The 20,298-nt window shown below is 41.0% G+C and overlaps 2 protein-coding genes across 4 annotated transcripts in view; one reads left to right on the top strand and one right to left on the bottom strand.

Moving 5' to 3' along the window:
* Nucleotides 1–33: 33 nt before the first annotated feature.
* On the bottom strand, nucleotides 34–19,963 carry si:ch211-284e13.9 (uncharacterized protein LOC566600 homolog). Of its 3 annotated transcripts, none has more exons than XM_067438459.1 (3): nucleotides 17,079–19,963; nucleotides 5,856–5,907; nucleotides 34–650 (listed from the first exon to the last, which is right to left on the bottom strand). In XM_067438459.1, exons 2-3 carry the CDS (start codon nucleotides 5,868–5,870, stop codon nucleotides 171–173), a joined length of 495 nt encoding a protein of 164 aa, XP_067294560.1. In that variant the 5' UTR covers nucleotides 5,871–5,907; nucleotides 17,079–19,963; the 3' UTR covers nucleotides 34–170. The 3 variants fall into 3 exon arrangements, with proteins under 3 accessions (XP_067294560.1, XP_067294559.1, XP_067294558.1); XM_067438458.1 differs by lacking the exon at nucleotides 17,079–19,963 and adding an exon at nucleotides 15,670–15,754; XM_067438457.1 differs by lacking the exon at nucleotides 17,079–19,963 and adding an exon at nucleotides 6,134–6,229.
* The window catches only part of hsd20b2 (hydroxysteroid (20-beta) dehydrogenase 2), a 22,635-nt gene continuing 17,410 nt past the window's right edge, over nucleotides 15,074–20,298 (top strand). Inside the window, exons 1-2 of the mRNA XM_067438456.1 lie at nucleotides 15,074–15,342; nucleotides 19,919–19,965. Of these exons, the coding sequence (XP_067294557.1) occupies nucleotides 15,174–15,342; nucleotides 19,919–19,965 (216 nt within the window). The 5' untranslated portion in view covers nucleotides 15,074–15,173. The remainder of the gene's footprint in view (nucleotides 15,343–19,918; nucleotides 19,966–20,298) is intronic.

Raw genomic sequence — 20,298 nt, 5'->3', positions numbered from 1 at the left:
GCTTTTTGAGTAAAAAAAATGTTTTCTTTGGAAATTGAGAAATACATTTTTTTAAATGTGGAAATACAGTGGAATACAGTGTTCTCTTTTCCCTGGCTCATTATTAAACCAATTACATTTAAATGAATTGTTATTTTTATGAGTTTATTCAGAGTTATGAAGTTTATCCACTACATGAGATGTCGAAGGGTTTCAGTGTTATCCACTATCACACAGTGCTCTGGCACATGATCATGGTCGTCATCGTCATATTCCTCGTCGCCATATTCATCAACGTCATAGTGATCAATGTCATAGCATTCTGCATGCAGGCAGCGAAAGCAGAACTCCTCGTTGCAGTGGGGACAAATTATGTTAGGGCACCCCTCACCGTTGTGTGTTAATAGGGCATGACATCCCGGACAGGCCCTGAAGTACGGGCATCCTTTCACAGAGCTTTGCGGTTCACTGATCAATTCCCCGCTGAGAAGGGCAGCACGGAGCGCACAGTTCGGCAGCATGCAGGAGTTGGTGGTCGAAGCATCCTGTGGCCACTCCCGCTGACATGCCCAGCAGAACTGAAACACGCCCCGCTTCGATTTAGAGCAAGTCTTGCAGACCGCACACTGGCCATCCAGCTTTCTGATATCAGACTGCTGACAACAAGGACACTAAAAAGTCAAGACAGACAGTGAACATTCAGCCTTTAGTGACTTGCAGGATACATTGTTACACCAGTACAAGGTGGGGACACATGACTTTTGTCACTATGAGCCAAACACTAAAAAGTATGGTCTATGTAGAATGAATGTGTGTTGTATGAATAGCCTATAATTTGTCGGGCGTAGTACAATCAGCATGCTGTGACCTAGGCTACTGTCCCAGCATCAGCTGCATCGCTTCCCTTCCTTTCTGGAAAGGTGTGGTCTCATGGAATATTAAAGTGTCTATCATATGCAAGCTTCAGAATCTTGCCAGAAGTAGTAGGTCATCCACATACTTTTTGCCTACTCTTTTTTTGAGTACTATGATGAATTCGGACATAGTTCTTGTCACACTTTTATCCAGGCCTACTATAGTAGGAAATTATGTGATTTCAGATGCAGCCATTTTCATTATAATGACAACATGGCAGACATAGTACATTCAAATTTCATTCACGCTACACACATTTATTTGTCTGGCTATCATCAGACCAAGCTTAGTCTTTTAAGATTGAACATTGGTCTGGTTAGGCTGCTCTGAAATGATGGGGAGTCGACTCCAAAAGAGTTGATTCCTCAACTCTGAATAGCCCCAGAGTCAACTCTGTTGCTGTGTCCAAAATTGCTTACTTGTTTACTGATTCTTGTAATCTCTATATAGTTCATGGCAATTGAGTTCACTATATAAGAAAGGAGAGAATGAATTGAAGTGAGGAAATCGGACACTGGCATAGTACACCGTCAGAGAGCTGTCGCAGAAACTTTGTCACGCATATTTATCCTGCATGTAGCCTACTGTTAGACTGGGTAAACCAAGCCTGATCTGCTGGTGATTTGATTTCGCCCTGCAACTCAGTCTGGAAACCTGCACATTAATTTCTACTGCTTCTGTTACACTTTTGCTTTAACACAATGATAGATAGAGAAGCAATGGGACAGTGCCCGTTGATCACGCCTCTTGTGGTCTGATTGGTTGAAGGACTATCCAATTGCATACAGAGTCATTTGAATAATGCTTGTTTATAACACCTCTTATGCAGTAGAAAATACAGAGCAGACTCCCCAGACCAATGTTCAATCTTAAGTTGAGCTTTGGTCTGGTGATAGCCAGACAAGCCTACTGTAGCTTACTTTACAAATAGATAACAGGCATAGTGACTTTAGTCTGTAATTAGGCTTCCTCCATGCTAGCTTTAGTTTAATTGATGGTATATTAATGCAATACATAAGTATAGATTTGGTTTTCAATTTGTTTATAATCATTAAATTAACAATAAGTCTTTAAAAAACTCCCATCAAAAATAAACACATCAAAAAGTGTACATTATTGTATGCATTTTAGTACTTAGCATTTTTAACTCACCTTTGAAGACAATGATCATGAGCATTTAGTGCTATCACTCGACAACAGCTGTTTTTTGTGACTTTTTCGAGGGAAATAAATTAAGTGTGTAACAATGGTATAATTTTGTAAACTTTTTTACCCTATTTTGATGTAAAGTAAATTGAGTCGAGAAGTCACTCCTACAGTGGGAGTCGGGAATTGGAGTCGACTCCAAAAAACCTGTAATTGAACACCCCTTCTGCTCTTTATTTTCTTCTGCACAAGAGGCGTGATCGACGGGTATAGTTCAAATGATACGCAATTGGATAGTCCTTCAACCAATCAGAACAATGGCCCGGGTGAGGTCCTTTGCAGAGCAGTCGAAAGTAAGGTAAACACCTTCTTTTTTTGTGGTTGTAAGTTTCTGTTCCGTTTTCAAAGAAAACCTGCCTTTGAAATCACAGCAAAAAACAGCAGCGACAGCAGCATCAATGGGTTGCTGCGCTTCGGTGGCCGCTGTCTTGAATGTAAACAAAAAGCTGCTTGCCGACACTTCTCTATCGTCATTGTATTAAACCCGTGGATAAGCCAGTTTGTGATTGGTCTTTGCAGATTTGTAACGGAAGCAGGACAGAAACATTTTCAGGTTTCCAACCTGAGCTGCAGGGCGAAATCAAAATGCAGGCAGATCGGACTGGGTTTACCCAATCTACACAGCTTTTTAGTGGTTGTGGAGCAAGTTTAAACAAAATGTAGTACTTTTACAGTATGCAGTTTCGAACACAGCCACTGTGCTTATGATTCAGTCATTGCTTTATTCACTCAAGTGATTTGTTCAAAAATACTGAATCATTCAGTAACAGGGCTAGTGATTTCTCTGTATCAGTGTATAAATTGACTAGCAACATATTGTGATGCATACAGGTCCTTCTAAAAAAATTAGCATATTGTGATAAAGTTCATTATTTTCCATAATGTAATTATAAAAATTAAACTTTCATATATTTTAGATTCATTGCACACCAACTGAAATATTTCAGGTCTTTTATTGTTTTAATACTGATGATTTTGGCATACAGCTCATGAAAACCCAAAATTCCTATCTCAAAAAATATGCATATTTCATCCGACTAATAAAAGAAAAATGTTTTTAATACAAAAAAAAAAGTCAACCTTCAAATAATTATGTTCAGTTATGCACTCAATACTTGGTTGGGAATCATTTTGCAGAAATGACTGCTTCAGTGCGGTGTGGCATGGAGGCGATCAGCCTGTGGCACTGCTGAGGTGTTATGGAGGCCCAGGATGCTTCGATAGCGGCCTTAAGCTCATCCAGAGTGTTGGGTCTTGCGCCTCTCAACTTTCTCTTCACAATATCCCACAGATTCTCTATGGGGTTCAGGTCAGGAGAGTTGGCAGGTCACTTGAGCACAGTAATACCATGGTCAGTAAACCATTTACCAGTGGTTTTGGCACTGTGAGCAGGTGCCAGGTCGTGCTGAAAAACGAAATCTTCATCTCCATAAAGCTTTTCAGCAGATGGAAGCATGAAGTGCTCCAAAATCTCCTGATAGCTAGCTGCATTGACCCTGCCCTTGATAAAACACAGTGGACCAACACCAGCAGCTGACTTGGCACCCCAGACCATCACTGACTGTGGGTACTTGACACTGGACTTCAGGCATTTTGGCATTTCCTTCTCCCCAGTCTTCCTCCAGACTCTGGCACCTCGATTTCCGAATGACATGCAAAATTTGCTTTCATCCGAAAAAAAGTACTTTGGACTACTGAGCAACAGTCCAGTGCTGCTTCTCTGTAGCCCAAAGTGGCTTGACCTGGGGAATGCGGCACCTGTAGCCCATTTCCTGCACACGGTGGCTCTGGATATTTCTACCCCAGACTCAGTCCACTGCTTCCGCAGGTCCCCCAAGGTCTGGAATCGGTCCTTCTCCACAATCTTCCTCAGGGTCCGGTCACCTCTTCTCGTTGTGCAGCGTTTTTTGCCACACTTTTTCCTTCCCACAGACTTCCCACTGAGGTGCCTTGATACAGCACTCTGGGAACAGCCTATTCATTCAGAAATTTCTTTCTGTGACTTACCCTCTCGCTTGAGGGTGTCAATAGCCCCGTTTCCACCAAAATTACCCGGAACTATTTGTACCAGGAACTTTTTTACAGGAACTTTTCTCCCCCCCAGACCTGCAGCTGTCTGCGTTTCGACCGCGATAAAGTTCCGAGAAGATTAGGCAAATTAGTCCGGTGATGTAGGACTGCGCGCGACTGTTCCTCCAAATCAGTGAAGGACAGTAATCATTTGTGTGTGTACCGATTGAAAGATTTAGTGATCTGTTTACATGAGACGTTATCTAAACCGATCTGGTGTTTACATGTGATGACTTTCAATCGCAATCATTTTGTCACATGCAGCTTGTCTGCCGCACCAAAAATGTCAACGCTGTTTTCTCCAGCAGCTGGAGTGTGTTGACTGTAGCCATAGCAACTCTTAACGGCCACCAGGACTAATACAGTATTATTTATAGCTATTTGTTGTAAAGTGTAATAATCATCTCAGAAAAAAAAATCTTCTGTCAGGCGCAGTTAAAGTAAAAACTGCCTGGGGCAATATACGCTGTGTCATTACTCCAACATTATCTTCATAACTTACGAAATAAAAAGTTTAGCCCTCAGAAAAATGTACTTTCCTCTCTTGTCAACATGAGCGCGGCGCGCGCCGTCACGTCATGTAAGGACACACACTTAAAAGTAATCGGTCAGGTCGTTTACATGGTGAAAAAAAATTAATAACGAGTATGGAAGAGATTCAAGCTTTGCTGCTTTTGCTGGTTATGTATAGGTTTACTAAAGAGGTAATTAACAATGACAGAAAAGAGCACTAATATGCAGATTCAGCAGCATGCAGCTGCAGCATATTCAGAAAGCTTGTAAAGCTAGATTTAAAATGACAATGTATATTATTATCAGCTATTACGGACATTGAACGTGAGATGGCTGAGACGACCGCGCGCCACCAGACAGAGAGCAAAGACTGATATTTACTGAACGCAGAACGAACCTCGCAAAAGACTTTTAAAAATGCCGGTTGAACTGCGTGAGCTCAACCAATCAGCATGTTCAGCGCCCAAGTCCCGCCCTCGAAAGTTCCTGAACTTTGAAAAAGTACTACCTCGCGAGCAGGGCCGTTTGGAGGGGGAAATATTTACCCGGAACATCAATTTTACCCTGGTTCCTGCGGTCTAAACACACGAAGTACCACCCAAAGTTCCTAGTTCCTGGGTAAAGTTCCTGTGGTGGAAACGGGGCTATAGATGGCCTTCTGGACAGCAGTCAGGTCGGCAGTCTTACCCATGATTGCGGTTTTGAGTAATGAACCAGGCTGGGAGTTTTTAAAAGCCTCAGGAATCTTTTGCAGGTGTTTAGAGTTAATTAGTTGATCCAGATGATTAGGTGAATAGCTCGTTTAGAGAACCTTTTCATTATATGCTAATTTTTTGAGATAGGAATTTTGGGTTTTCATGAGCTGTATGCCAAAATCATCAGTATTAAAACAATAAAAGACCTGAAATATTTCAGTTAGTGTGCGATGAATCTTAAATATATGAAAGTTTAATTTGTATCATTACATTATGGAAAATAAAGAACTTTATCACAATATGCTAATTTCTTGAGAAGGACCTGTATTTTGGTGAAAACTGTTTTACACTGATCCTTTAAATGTGCAGTAAATTGACAAATGTCTTACCGGAGGATGATGCTACAATGAGGGCAGATTGTACAAATTCATGAAAATAAAATGAAAATGAAAATGAAAATGAAAATAAAAGTGCTACCTTTGGACTGTTCATGGTCAAATTTTTCCTGTTCCACACACAGAGGAGAAACCTGCGAACAATACAGAGAAATACTGGTCATTTACAGCAGCATAAAGGTGTTAATTTACTAGAGAACAATATAGGCATATTCAACACAGTCACAGAGGCATTTATTCATTCCTAGAGTACAAATCAACTCACAAATGTCAATTCCTATGAACTGAATGTTCACAATGATAACTGAACAATTAAAGTGAAGTAACTAGGGAGAGAAATCATTAAAAACAAACAAATACCTTCTTTACTGGCAGTTCCTAAACACCATCCTCTACGCTCGTCTGTGCCTAAGCCTGTATGTTTCTGTTTGTAAACGCATGCAGCTTGAATGAAGGGGAATACCACAGAATGTAACTTTCACTTTGTCTTCACTAATCTCAAGCACAAACTTATAACCTTTTTTTCACTGCTTCCTAACTGATTATGACAGGGTGGGATCACCTTAACTGACACTAACATTGAGTGCAAGATGTATTGTCTGTTCAGGTTACAAACTGTCATTTATGGGACATACTGGCTTGTATTTTTAATGTAATATGATCTGCAGTTAGTTAGTTCATATCTTAAAACTAACAAGAATATTTTTGTAGTTATCCCACATTTCCATTTTAAATTTTAAATTTACACTTCAACATTTTAAACAACCAATTTATATATTTGAATAAATAACATTTTAGCACATTGCAACTGTTTTTAACTGAGCAGCCTGAGAAAGTCGACATCGCCATCTTGTGTTTAAATAAACAAACAAACGATTCTAACGAGAAACTGATTATGTTCTACATACTCTGAACTGTACCACATTTGGTTTGTATTTGTCTGTAATTGAACTAACAACAACAACAACAAAAACAAAAACATAACAAAAACAAACTGTGGGCCTATATGTTCTGGCAGGAGAACATATTGTAGGCTATAGGTCTAATAACTAATTTGATCTTTCTTTTTTGTAGCCTACTTCTGATAAATCCATGACATGAGTTAAATCACAACCAACAATTAGATAAACTGTACAAAAGGTTCGAAGTGCGCTACCAATAACAGTGATAGCCACAGTAAAAAGTGTTCATGATGATGCCATTCTGTTAGGTGTTGCCAAATTTCAACTCCCTGCCAAAGTATTGCCCACCTCACTGAGGCCGCTACCTGGTTGCCTATCATAAATACACCCACACCTAATCCTAAACCTAATGTGGACTAATCTGGCGGGGGTCAGAATGCGGCACAAGTAACCTGTTGTGCACAACACCGTTCAAATAGCCCAGAAGACTACAGCAAAAAGATTGCGAAAAATAATTTATCTATTTTTATTTTATGTTTTTGAAAGAAATATCGGAGGGTGTTCTATGCACTCTGAACCGTGTCCGAGTGTGTTTGACCCCCAAAGCCCCGATAGTTTGATAATTGTGAACGCTCCGTCCCATGCCCTAGCTGGCGCGGTTCATTTGGCCGGCCCTGGCCCGCTTGGAAGAGGTGGGTTCCCTTTCGAATGGTCAGTCGTACTGCGTCTTTAAGACGCAATGGGAAATTCTTTAATTTAATTATTGAAGCATTTTTGTAGCCTAGAAATCTAGACACACCCTAGCGGCAGCAAATTTAATTTGCCCACAAGTGTCGTCTAGGAACTCTCAATACACGTCTGAGCTGTGTTCCTCAGAATCGGGACGGCCCAATCACATCATGTATAGAGTCAGTGGGCGGGGCCATAATGACGACGGCCGAGTTGCGTTTGCGTGCTTCTAGTAAACACAGAAACTGGCGAACGGCGGCGGTTCAGCTCTGACCGCGATCCTGGAAGACTTGGAGTTAAGCTTTTCTCTGAGAAAAGAACAAAGAACGGCACTGAAGTCATTCTTAAAAAGGGAAGATGTGTTCGGAGTTTAGCCGACCGGATACGGTGAATGTTTAATCTATCAACGAGCTCTGTTTCACCTTCGTTGCTCTGGTTGGTGTAGCGCTATCCTATCGCGTGCAGAGGGAGTTTGAAAGACAACCGTTTATCCCGCCCCTCAGATTGAGCCCTGTTTATGGTGAGTTTCCAGACCAAACATCTTGATGTGGGTCTGGCTTGTCAGGCTAGCATTTTTGTAAAATCCTCCAGTGCTACTTCCCAGTCAAAACAGTGTTGAGACATCTCACACGCTATTGGCTGGCCAGCAGGAACTGCATGAACCAATGGCAGAGCAGCGCCTGCACACAAAACACTGTTGAGAGTGCGGCTTACGTCATAGCTATTTAATCCATAGTGGCGTCATAATAGCAGCCAAGCCCTTTGCTTCTTTAAATCTCTACCACTTCTCTCAGTCCCCTCTATTCAGGCGACTGGAGAGGTTCATCATTGCAGTTAACAAGCCTGTTATGAAACATGCACACCTGCACACAAAATGCTGTATTAACGGCCATCCTAATAAACAATTAGTAGATTTTTCTCTGTTATGAGTGTAGGCAGTGTGTCCCCTATAGTGCGCACCCCTCATATAAGCACTGTTAATTCAGTACAATAAAATCACTCAAGAACACAGGAAGCAGTGACATTCTCTCTCCACGGCCCATTTTAGTTCTGGCCAGGGAGAAAATGTTATTTTGAATGTTGAGTGTAAACTGCGAGCCTGCTCTAATACGTGCTCCCTTGCATTCTGCCGCTATAATGGCGAATTAAAAAACAAAAACAAAAAAAAACAAATGAATGAGTTTGTTCTCTTCCCCACCACATGGAAGTCGGCACCCTGCACAATGCGCCGCATTCCCACACTATAAAACCCCTGTACAACCAGGCAGAGGCTTGGAAAGTCATCCCCGGAGTGTCACAGTGGGCTAGAAGACAATTCAACGAGGTTACTCGCTCCAATTTGCTCCCAAATCACCCCGTTTTACGGGCATAGCGCTTCGGTGGAGAGCAACGTGAGCCTAGGGACAGTTTTCCAGATGAATGGTGTTCACCACGGATGCCTCCAACACGGGTTGGGGCACTCTGTGCGAGGGTGAACCGGCCTTCGCTCACGGAGTCACGGTTGCACATAAACCGCCTAGAAATACTGGCAGAAGTGCTAGCCCTCGAGACCTTTTTACCACGTCTCAGGTCACCATGTTCTAGTCCACACGGACAACACTCCAGGGGTCTCGTGTCCCCAGGGGAATAGACCCTTCATCCCTAGACAGTTCAAATGATATGGAATGTTTTTTGGGAAGCCAGAGGTCAACCTCTTCACCTCCGAAAACAACTGCCCGTTTATTTTTCAAAGAGGAAGGATGCACTGGCCCACGAATGGCCCAGCAGTCTGCTTTATGCTTTTTCTCCAGTCCTGCTTGTGGCTCCACTTTGGCGAACCCACCACTGGTTTCCTGAGTTAATTCAGCTAGTATCAGCAGCCCCATGGCCAGTTTCACTGAGAAATATCTCCTTTCTCAGGCAAACAGTACAGTCTGGCACCCCCCGTCCCAAACTGTGGCCACTACATGTCTGGCCTCTCAAAGGGACCTTGAGTACCTTCCAGTGAGTTTTCCTGATCACTATCAGTGAAGCTAGAGCTCCATCTACTAGTTGTCTCTATGCCCTTAAATGGTCAGTGTTTGCTGAATGGTGTTCAGCCAGGAACCATAACCTAGTGTCATGCAAGATATCATACTTGTTTTCTACTAGAGATGTTGGATGCAGGACGCACTCCATCCGCTCTCTAAGTCTACATGGCAGCTACAGCCGCTTCTCATGCACCGATAGCTGGCCAATCAGGCAGACATGACATGGTCATAAAATTCTGAAAGGGAGCCAGGAGGCTCAACCAACTCGGCCTCCTACAGTGCCAGCCTGGGACCTTTCACTGGTCCTACAAACACTAAAAGGATCTCCCTATGAACCGTTTCATAAAGTGATTGTAGAGTCACTGTAGTGAGATGGGCTTTGTAATGACGTCTTTAGTGCCTTTTATGGGTCTTGAAAGAGGAAATGACATTGGTGTCAATGAAGGCCTTTTCTGAGCCATCAGATTTCAACACTATATCTTCATGTCTGAAGATGAATGGAGGTCTTACGGGTGTCCAACGACATGAGGGAGAGGAATTAATGACTGAATTTACTTTTTTGGGTGAACTAACCCTTTAAAGCAGCACTAGGTAACTTTTCAACCTTCATAATATATTTTTTAAGACTCTTGTGATGATAAATCGACTTACAATAGGTTGAATGACACGTCTCTCATAGCCTGATGGGGTCTGTATCGTTTTTAATCGTACTTTTAAACTTCGGGTTTCGGGTACTAACCCGAGAAAAAGAAAAGAACTACAAAATTCGACTGCTTTACGGCATATACGTCACTTCCACAAACACACACACACTTCCTTACATTCAGACGTGCGAGCACAACTTTGTTCGTCGGATAATATAGTCATGTCCGAAGCAGCACAGACACATAAGAAAGAAAAGGTTTTGTTGGAGGAAAGCAATAAGAGGAAACGAAAAAGTGATGGGATTAAAGGCAGGGCGAGGATCCACATGTGACCAGCGTTTGCTCATCGGCGTGAGCTGGAGGAGGCGTGCCCGACCGATGCTGTCCTGCTTGTTACGGTGAGCTACCACTCAAACATTGAACTGAAGTATCATATAGATTCTGTAAAACGGTAACCAATAGACTACTATAATGACGCTGGCTTGTAAAGTGAGCATCGTGATTATTTGGCGTTTGAAAAAAATAAAAGCCATGAAATTATATTCATATGACATGCTGAAGCATATGCCACTGACTGTAACGTTACCTGGGATGAAGACATTTCACACGCGCCGCCAGAAGAACTCGAAATCCTCTTGCAGTGTTCAGGGGAACTGTTAGTGCTGACCCGCGGGACGCTTTTATGAAGTTATTTGGCCCGCACCGCACCACTGTATATATTTTTACAACCCGCCGCGCCCCGCGACCATTAAGTGAAGTTCACAACATAATTTCGGGAGGAGTGAACCCATCTAATCTTTCAATTAGCAACGTACACAAACGCAAGTTCGAGAGGCGTGAACCCATCTAATCTTTCAATCAACCACAAAGCATAAAAGCAGCCTCCTACCTCTTTCAGGCATCAGTCGTTTTGCTCCCTCCACCTCCCCAACTCCACCTACTTACATTCATGTTTACCTTTCTCTTCTTCCTAGCACTAGTAGTCCCCGGGGGGGTAAATCTAAGCTCGAGTTGAAGCAGCGCCCTCGAGCCCCTCCACCGTGGACAGCAAGCCAAATATGTTTAAACCTTATCAGCTAAAGAGTATATGGGTAAACGAACTCGTGAAATAGACATACGGGGTCCGCGGGTTATGAGACGACCCACGCATCACTAGTTCAGGGCTATCAGGGTTGTCATGTCAACAAATGCACGCTCGATGGCATCCCCTGTTGTAGGATTACAGCGCTTACGACAGTAGTTGAGGACATTATTTTTTCCAAACTGTAGGGGGACCCCGAGAGCAAAAGTAGCCAAGTGGGGCTTTAAGATAAGATTCTGCAGGTAAAATTACAATAATAAGGTGAATTGACTTGAACTTGACTTGACCTACAGGACTTAGTAGTAGCCTGTGACTTGACTTGACTTGCTTAGGAAAAAAATTAGGGATGTCCCGATCAGGTTTTTTTGCCCTCGAGTCCGAGTCATTTGATTTTGAGTATATGCCGATACCGAGTCCCGATCCGATACTTCTAAAATACATAAAAAAAGAAGAAGAGCGAAAAAAAGGAAACAGGATGTTCCTTATTTTTTATTTTATTCACCTTATTTTAACATTCAACAACTCTAACAAACAGAGCACTTCTGTGAGCTTGAACAATCAAGTAAAAAATAACATAAATTCTTCACTTTTGGATTTTAGTGCAACAGTAAAAATAGCACTGTGAGACGAATGCGCGCTTTGGGACCAGGGATGGAAATTAGCACCAAATGCGGGTGATTTTGAGTTGTGGCGGGTAAACTCGCTTCACCTACCGGCCACCGTGGCGGGTAAATACAAATAGCATACTGTTTCACGTTTCACCCCTTTGTAAACTTTGTTTAATGCATGCGAGTGCGACCATATGTCCGAATATGACTAATCGTTTTCGCCGTCATTACCCGGATGTAGTACCAGAAGACGCGAATAAGAACTTGCACGCGCTGAGAGATGATCCATCACTGTGCATCATCCGAAAGCGCGCACATGTCTCACAGCACCCAAATATTGAGTTCTCTTTCAAGTCTTGCGCTTAAACGGACAAACTCACACAAGAAGTAAGCCAACATGTCCATCTTGATGAGTATCCTAGCAGACAGTCTGAATATGCCTCAAGTGAACAGTATACAATCGAGAAAGGCGAGCATATCCCTGCACTAGCTTTTAAAGGGGCAGTAGCCTTTACTGCACTGTTTAATGTCAAAATTACATCACTCACTGCTCTTGATTGAATATCTTTTGTAAGTTTAATAAGGATTAATCTTTAATTTAAACAGTTAAATATGCATTTATTTTACATTTGATTACTTTATTCAATTTCTGTACCTTTCTGCAGGCCAGTAGGCCTTTACATTATTATTTAATGTACACATGAGTGAGGTCAAGTTAAACATTTTAGTTTGAATTTTATTTTATACTGTGGATTGTTGCAATTTGCTAAATAAATATTTGCATAATTTGTAATTGATTTATTATTTGAAACTTTAATATGAATTAATGCAATTCCAATACCTTGATTTTTAGTAAAGTTACACAGTCATAGCATTAGCCATAAATGCAATGGTACTAATAATTGGCATAATTTCTTTTGGTGTTTCGGTTTCGGCCAAGAATTTTTATTTCGGTCCATCCCTACTGACAATGTTCTGCTCGGTATGTCGTCAACACGCTTCAGAAGATGCCAAAATGTCAGTATTTCATTGAGACTTGAGATTAAATAAACTGCTTAAGTATTGTAGAGCTTGTAGTATTAATTTTTCACATGCAGTTACACATTGTCGGTTAAAAACAAGAAAGTGGCTGGTAAAAACATTGAGTGGCTGGTAGATTTTGAAATCTACAAAAAAGTTCATTTCCATCCCTGTTTGGGACGAGTGCACAGAGACAGATCTTCTCACAGTGCACGCGAGTTCTCATTCCTTCTGGCGAATATACCCGGGTGATGATGAGGGAAATGTTTGGTCATATTTGGACATACGACAGCACTTGCATGCATGAACAGTTTACAAAGTTAGTTAGAATCTCTTGAAGCATCGAAAATACATTTTGGTTCAAAAATAACAAACTACGATTTTATTCAGCATTGTCTCGGTGTTTGTTTTCAATCCTCAAATAAAGATTTGAACGGTTATGAATCAGCGTATTGATTCATGATTCGGACCAAAATGTATTTTGGATGCTTCAAGAGATTCTAACTAACTAACTGATGTCACATATGGACTACTGATGATGTTTTTATTCTCTTTCTGGACATGGACAGTATAGTGTGCATACACTCTTGGACTAAATATAAAATATCTTAAACTGTGTCTGAAAATGAACAGAGGTCTTACGGGTTTGAAACAACATTAGGGTGAGTCATTATGACATTTTTGGGTGAACTAACCCTTTAACAGATAGTAGTTCAGGGAGCTCTACCTAATGAGGTGAATATCTGAATCAGGTTTGTTGAATAAGGGAGACATACATGTGCAGAGAGGTGGGTCCACTGGACCAGGATTGAAAATCGCTGGAAAAACTGTCCAAATGTACCATTTGTTATATAGGTGTGCTTGTTGTTGTTTTTTAATCACCTGTTTTAATGCATTTTTCCCTGTTTATTTAATTAAAATTTGTGTTTTTGTTTTTTTCAGTGCTGCACCAGTATTGAAGGCGATCTCGGAGGGAGGGAGGGCCAACCAGCCATTCTTACTGGGATCAGGATGGATCAAGGGTAGGATCGACCACTTTTATGTGGACAAGCACCTCATCCCTTGTGCTGGAACCAGCTCCTTGAGTGTCTTTGAACTTTTCACATGACACAAACTGGGTCAAAATGATGGAACTGAATATAGACAAGACTTCATTGTATGCAATGAAATACCTGTTTTTAGTCAGATTTGGAAAATGTTCAAAAAATAATTGACAGCGCTGTGCATTTTATTGTTGATGTTTTTCTGAACATAATACGTTTAAAGTATAGAGATGCTGTGAGTTGGGTGAACTTTTAAAAGCCAACAGCTTAAAGTTCAACATGGTCTTTTGATCTGCAGTGTTTATATGGGTCAGGTGGTGATGAATGCATTGTACCTTTTTCTGTTTCTGACAAATAAAATTTCTGACAGTACAACCAAACCGATAGTGTGTTGACTTACTTTAGTCAAATACAGATTGCACTTAATTACTTTAATCAGGGTTAGTATGAACACTATATTAGTTTGGAACTATATTTCTTGGTGTTAAGGTATATAGACACACCTAGTGTAGATTCAACATTAACTTTGTGTAAATTTGGCAGAGGGGGAACACAAATGGTGTTAACAGTGAACGCTTACAGTGTTATTACACTATGCAAGTGTTAAAATAAGAAACACTAATTCAAGTGTTAGTTTAACTCTATTTAGTGTGGGCCTATATAAACCCCGAAAAAGTGTTATTTTTCACACTGCGAGACTTAATTTAACACTTTCAAATTTGCTGTGTAGATAGATAGATAGATAGATAGATAGATAGATAGATAGATAGATAGATAGATAGATAGATAGATAGATAGATAGATAGATAGATAGATAGATAGATAGATAGATAGATAGATAGATAGATAGATAGATAGATTCTCAATGGCTTTGATGTAGTAGATTTTTTTTTTTTTATTCCACTATAAAAAAAAGAAATATTTATTTAATTTTTTATCTCGTAGCCTACAATAACAGGGTGTCATTCAGAAGTGATAAACTAATGAATGGCAGGTCGAATCATATTCCAAACGTCGCACTTAGGCAAGGGGAACATAATCAGGGAGATGTGGAGAGTAGCTACAAACAAGGACTTCTTACGTTTAATACGAACTATGTGTTTGTTACGAGGCGGAGTAACACGTTTTAGGATCTGATAGTCTTAATAAATATCCATGTTCTGTAATGCCGACCAATGACGGACAGACCTAAAACGCAATGGGAGGAGCATGCATATAATATATACTGGTATACATACCCTATATATATAGCCCAAGCGTTCGTGTGTGATTGGAGTTTTTCCCCAACTCTAAACTCTGGACCATATCAGAGGAAGTCCATTTCATTATATAAGTGTGACACAGACGCATAGTAAAAGAGTAAGATGGGAGACATTTCAGAGTGCAGTTGTTCATTGGTGCTGTGTTGCATCGGTTTCGTTACGGTTGTATATTTCCTACTGAGGTGGTCATGGCAGTGTTGGTATGGATTCAAGGCGTACATGATCTCTGAGATCTGGCAAACGGACTTGAGGACATATGGCCAGTGGGCTGGTAAGTCTTTCCTCAAAGCTGCAGAGTGGGTTCCTTTCTCGTCCTGAGGGCTAATGATACTATTATCCGTTGTTTCGTAGATGCAATACAGTGGAAGGAATAATTGTAACCAATTGCCTAATGCCTATATATATATTTCACTTTGAATGCTATGGCAACCCGTTGTAAAAATGTATTCCATTCACAATTTTTTATGATTTTTTTATGCGTTATGAATACTTTTTATTTTTTGTCAAAAAGTTATTATACAAATGTTCATTACAAATGACCAATTTTCCCATTTTGGTACCTATTCTAGTTTTACTAGCAACTAATCGTCACACTTACTTGTAGCCTATAAGCCAGTGGTTCCCGAATCTGTCCTGGGGACCACTCACCACTGCACATTTTGTCTTTCTCCCTCATTAGCCACACCTAATTCAAGTCTTGCAGTCTCTACTAATGAGCTGATAAGTTAAATCATGGGTGTTAGATGAGGGAGCCATGCAAACCGTGCACTGGTGGGGGGGTCCCCAGGACAGGTTTGGAAACCACTAGCCTAGGCCCTACTTATGTTAATTAAGCCCTGTCCCAAATTGCACCCTAAACCCTCATGACTCCGCACTTTCACGGCGTAATGCTGCTTTGACTGCCGGGTAGAAGTCCTCTGCATAGCTCGAAATCTTGCGGGCTCAGCTGAAGTGCGCATCAAGGGCGCATAGCAGCCGCAGAGGGGGCGCTCATTAGCACCCTTCTTTAAGCTTAAATGGGACACCCTACGGTGTTATGGACTTAACGGACACGCGCACGCAATGGCCATTGCAAGTCCACAAGACCGAAAAGTGCAAATGAAGTGTGCCATTTAGGACATGGCAACAATTACCCATTTATTATACACTATAGCAGTAGTGACGAACTCCCGTCCTGGAGAGCCTGCAGAGTTTTGCTTCAACCCTAATCAAACACACCTGAACAAGTTGATAAAGGTCCGAAGAGTTTCTAGGAAGCTACAGACAGTTGAGTTTTATCAAGGTTGGAGCAGCGTGTCATACACGCCATAAAGTGCGTATCATATGCACGCCAAAATAAGTTATGGCGTATACATTCCACGACATTGCACACTCGTACTATTTATACGCGTTTACATGTGATCGGGTTGGCAGGACTGAGGCGCTATCTAGGATCGGAATTTGCCACCCCTGCACTATTATCATTTTAAATGGTAACTGGTAGCTTATGAGTAGGATATAAATTTGGGATGTTTTTGAACAGAGAAACTGACACTGGTGTTCTAAAATAATTTCAGTTAAAGTTACATACAAGCTGCCTAAACTAATTTACTCATGTAAATGAAAAGTTGTCTGCTATACTGCTCTTTACAGGGAACTGGGTTTCCCACTCATCTGTGTTAGATGATAGTGATTAATATCTTGCCCCTACTGTTAATAAAAAAAATAAAAAAAATAAAAAACATTAAAGTGGGGATGAATTGAGAAATCAACTTTCCCTTGAGATTTTGCTATATAAAAGGTCATGGTAATATAAGAATATCATTAAGTTTCATAGCTGAAAACGTCCTTGTTAGTCAAAGAAAAGCTTTAAAGACACCAGGCCCAGAAAACGATTGTGTTCGCATCTTGGCGAAAAACCGCCTCTACAGAATAATAAGCACGTGTAATACAGGAGCCCCACCTTCCGACTCATGGAGCCATTCGTACTGAGAAATAAATCATTGTGATTGTTTGATAAAGACTTACTTGAATCATTCCGGTTGCCGCTTTTGAAAACAACCCCTCCCTCATGTGAACTGAACAGACAGGGGCATAGTCATAGATATGACAAGAGCTGAACCTCATTAAATATACAAATCTTATCCTATCCTAGCCGTTTACTTCCAAGTCTCCAGTGTGCCATGCCTATCACAACCCAGCGTTTTGGGGAGAGCCTCAAAACCAGTGTACAAAATAGCCTATTACTTACTAGTTATGATGTTTTTGAATGTAAAAAACACATGAACGTCATTAGTTGACCTCAGACAACAGTATACATTTTTCACCTCGAGAAGAGGTGACCGGACCCTGAGGAAGATTGTGGAGAAGGACCGATTCCAGACCTTGGGGGACCTGCGGAAGCAGTGGACTGAGTCTGGAGTAGAAACATCCAGAGCCACCGTGTGCAGGAAATGGGCTACAGGTGCCGCATTCCCCAGGTCAAGCCACTTTTGGGCTACAGAGAAGCAGCACTGGACTGTTGCTCAGTGGTCCAAAGTACTTTTTTCGGATGAAAGCAAATTTTGCATGTCATTCGGAAATCGAGGTGCCAGAGTCTGGAGGAAAACTGGGGAGAAGGAAATGTCAAAATGCCTGAAGTCCAGTGTCAAGTACCCACAGTCAGTGATGGTCTGGGGTGCCATGTCAGCTGCTGGTGTTGGTCCACTGTGTTTTATCAAGGGCAGGGTCAATGCAGCTAGCTATCAGGAGATTTTGGAGCACTTCATGCTTTCATCTGCTGAAAAGCTTTATGGAGATGAAGATTTCGTTTTTCAGCACGATCCATGTGCTGTGCTCAATTGGCCTGCCAACTCTCCTGACCTGAACCCCATAGAGAATCTGTGGGATATTGTGAAGAGAAAGTTGAGAGACGCAAGACCCAACACTCTGGATGAGCTTAAGGCCGCTATCGAAGCATCCTGGGCCTCCATAACACCTCAGCAGTGCCACAGGCTGATCGCCTCCATGCCACGCCGCATTGAAGCAGTCATTTCTGCAAAAGGATTCCCGACCAAGTATTGAGTGCATAACTGAACATAATTATTTGAAGGTTGACTTTTGTTGTATTAAAAACATTTTTCTTTAATTGGTCGGATGAAATATGCAAATTTTTTGAGATTGAGGAATTTGGGGTTTTCATGAGCTGTATGCCAAAATCATCAGTATTAAAACAATAAAAGACCTGAAATATTTCAGTTGGTGTGGAATGAATCTAAAATATATGAAAGTTTAATTTTTAGTATTACATTACGGGAAATAATGAACTTTATCACAATATGCTAATTTTTTTGAGAAGGACCTGTATAGGAGAAATACAGCAAAGTCATTTTGATGTGCCACACTTCCTTCTGCCAGCAGGTGACACTTTGTCTGTAACTGAATATTGCAGTGTAGATGTCTTCAGGCAGGGACTAAGTTTTGGGCAGATCGGATGTTGTATGCCTGAGTTACAACAGCTTCCTGTTTAGTGATGTTAATTGCGTACATTAGGATTTATCAAAATTGTGCATGATTGAATGTGTTTATAGCATGTTTGGTACTTCATTGCATATTTAAATGATTTTCTGGGAGTGAATTACAATTTAAAGCATGCCATTTCCTGATTCCAGCAGGTGGCACTATTACTGAATATTGGCATGTAAAGGCCAGGCCAGCACTCTTATCAAACGTGGAGTTTGAGGCAATTGGACATTATATGCCCAAGTTACAACAACTTCCTGTTTTATGGTGAAACATCAAAATTTGTGAGGCCGCCACGGACACGGCCTCCAGGGAAAACACAAGATCTTTGTTATTTAATGTCACAAAGGCCTTTAGATTAGACTGTGCAAATATTATGTTAATCTGATTAACTCTCTAGGAGGAGTTTGTCAAAGTACAACGTCTGGAAATGGCAAAAACATATGCAGAGAAAATTCAAAATATCTCACTTCCTGTTGGGTTTTTAGATTTCGCACCCATGGACTTTATTGTTGGTATTGGGCTGTTATATGTGTCTAACAAATTTCATACTCGTATGTGAAACGTAGCTCGAACGGCACTTAATTGAAATTTTGTAGGCGGCGCTATCAAGCCATTTTGCCACGCCTTATTCTGAAACCCATATCAGATGTAAATTTTTACCACTTCTGACACATCTGCAAAGTTTCATGAGTGTGAGCATGTTTAGGCCCTCAAAATGCGATTTAATTTGGAATAATACTAATAATAGACTGCGCAATTCCAGGTCCTCACACAATCAGTGCTCAGGCCCTAAAAGAATAAAATAAAAAACCCAGCATTCATGTCCATGGTCCAGGTTTGTAGCACTCAGCACAAGTTTTCTGCTGGTGGACCATGCTTTAACCAGCAAAACCCTTGATCAGCTGGAGGACCGGGGAGGCTGTCAGGCAAGTGAGGTAACAGGCTCTTGCTGTAGCAGGACAGATGTTTGTGGTAACAGCATAAATGGGCGTCCCACCAACATCTAGGGTCACATCTAGGGTCACAAACACAACATGTGATTGGGACCTGCTTTGCTATTTTTTTCTGCAGTGGTGTTCTATTCATTGATTGGAACATTTAGTACTCATTCTGCTCAGGGCATCAACACAGCCAGAAACTCATATTTTCTGCCTGGTCAGACTTTTTATTTTTTACTTAAAATGTGTCCAGACAGGCATTCCAGGGATAATCAAACCCCTTTGAACATCAGATAATATTGAAAGACAATTATAGTGGTTAAATGTGGGTGATCTAATGATAACGGACAGCAGAACACAAAAGGGGAAAGAGTGCTGATGTTTGAAATGCAAATATTTCACAAAACTTTCCTCTGTCTCTCACAGTTGTAACTGGAGCAACATCAGGGATTGGTCGAGCATATGCCGAAGAGGTCAGTAAATAACTTTTTTTGGAAAGCATTTATTATGTGGCAGGCTTGAGTACAATTCAGAATTGAATTGAGAATGACTCCCAAATTCCAATTAAATTCTTGAATTTGAATTGATGTCAAAAACAGGATCTAGAATTACAATTCAAATTTGAATTAAAGTAAGCAGAATTTAAATTCAAGAAAAATTCAGTGAAATTCATATACATGTCCATCTTGCCACAGCTGCAGACTCAGTGATGAAACATTTGAGTGATTGAGAAATAGATGCATAAGTGTTGCTCAGTGAGTTAGTTTTGCATTGGAATGAATGATAATTGCATTTACAACAACTTT

Source organism: Pseudorasbora parva, chromosome 3 (genome assembly GCF_024679245.1).
Source record: "Pseudorasbora parva isolate DD20220531a chromosome 3, ASM2467924v1, whole genome shotgun sequence".
Classification (NCBI taxonomy): Eukaryota; Metazoa; Chordata; class Actinopteri; order Cypriniformes; family Gobionidae; genus Pseudorasbora; species Pseudorasbora parva.
Note: the sequence above shows the minus strand (reverse complement) of the source record. Positions and strands in the feature narration are given on the sequence as shown.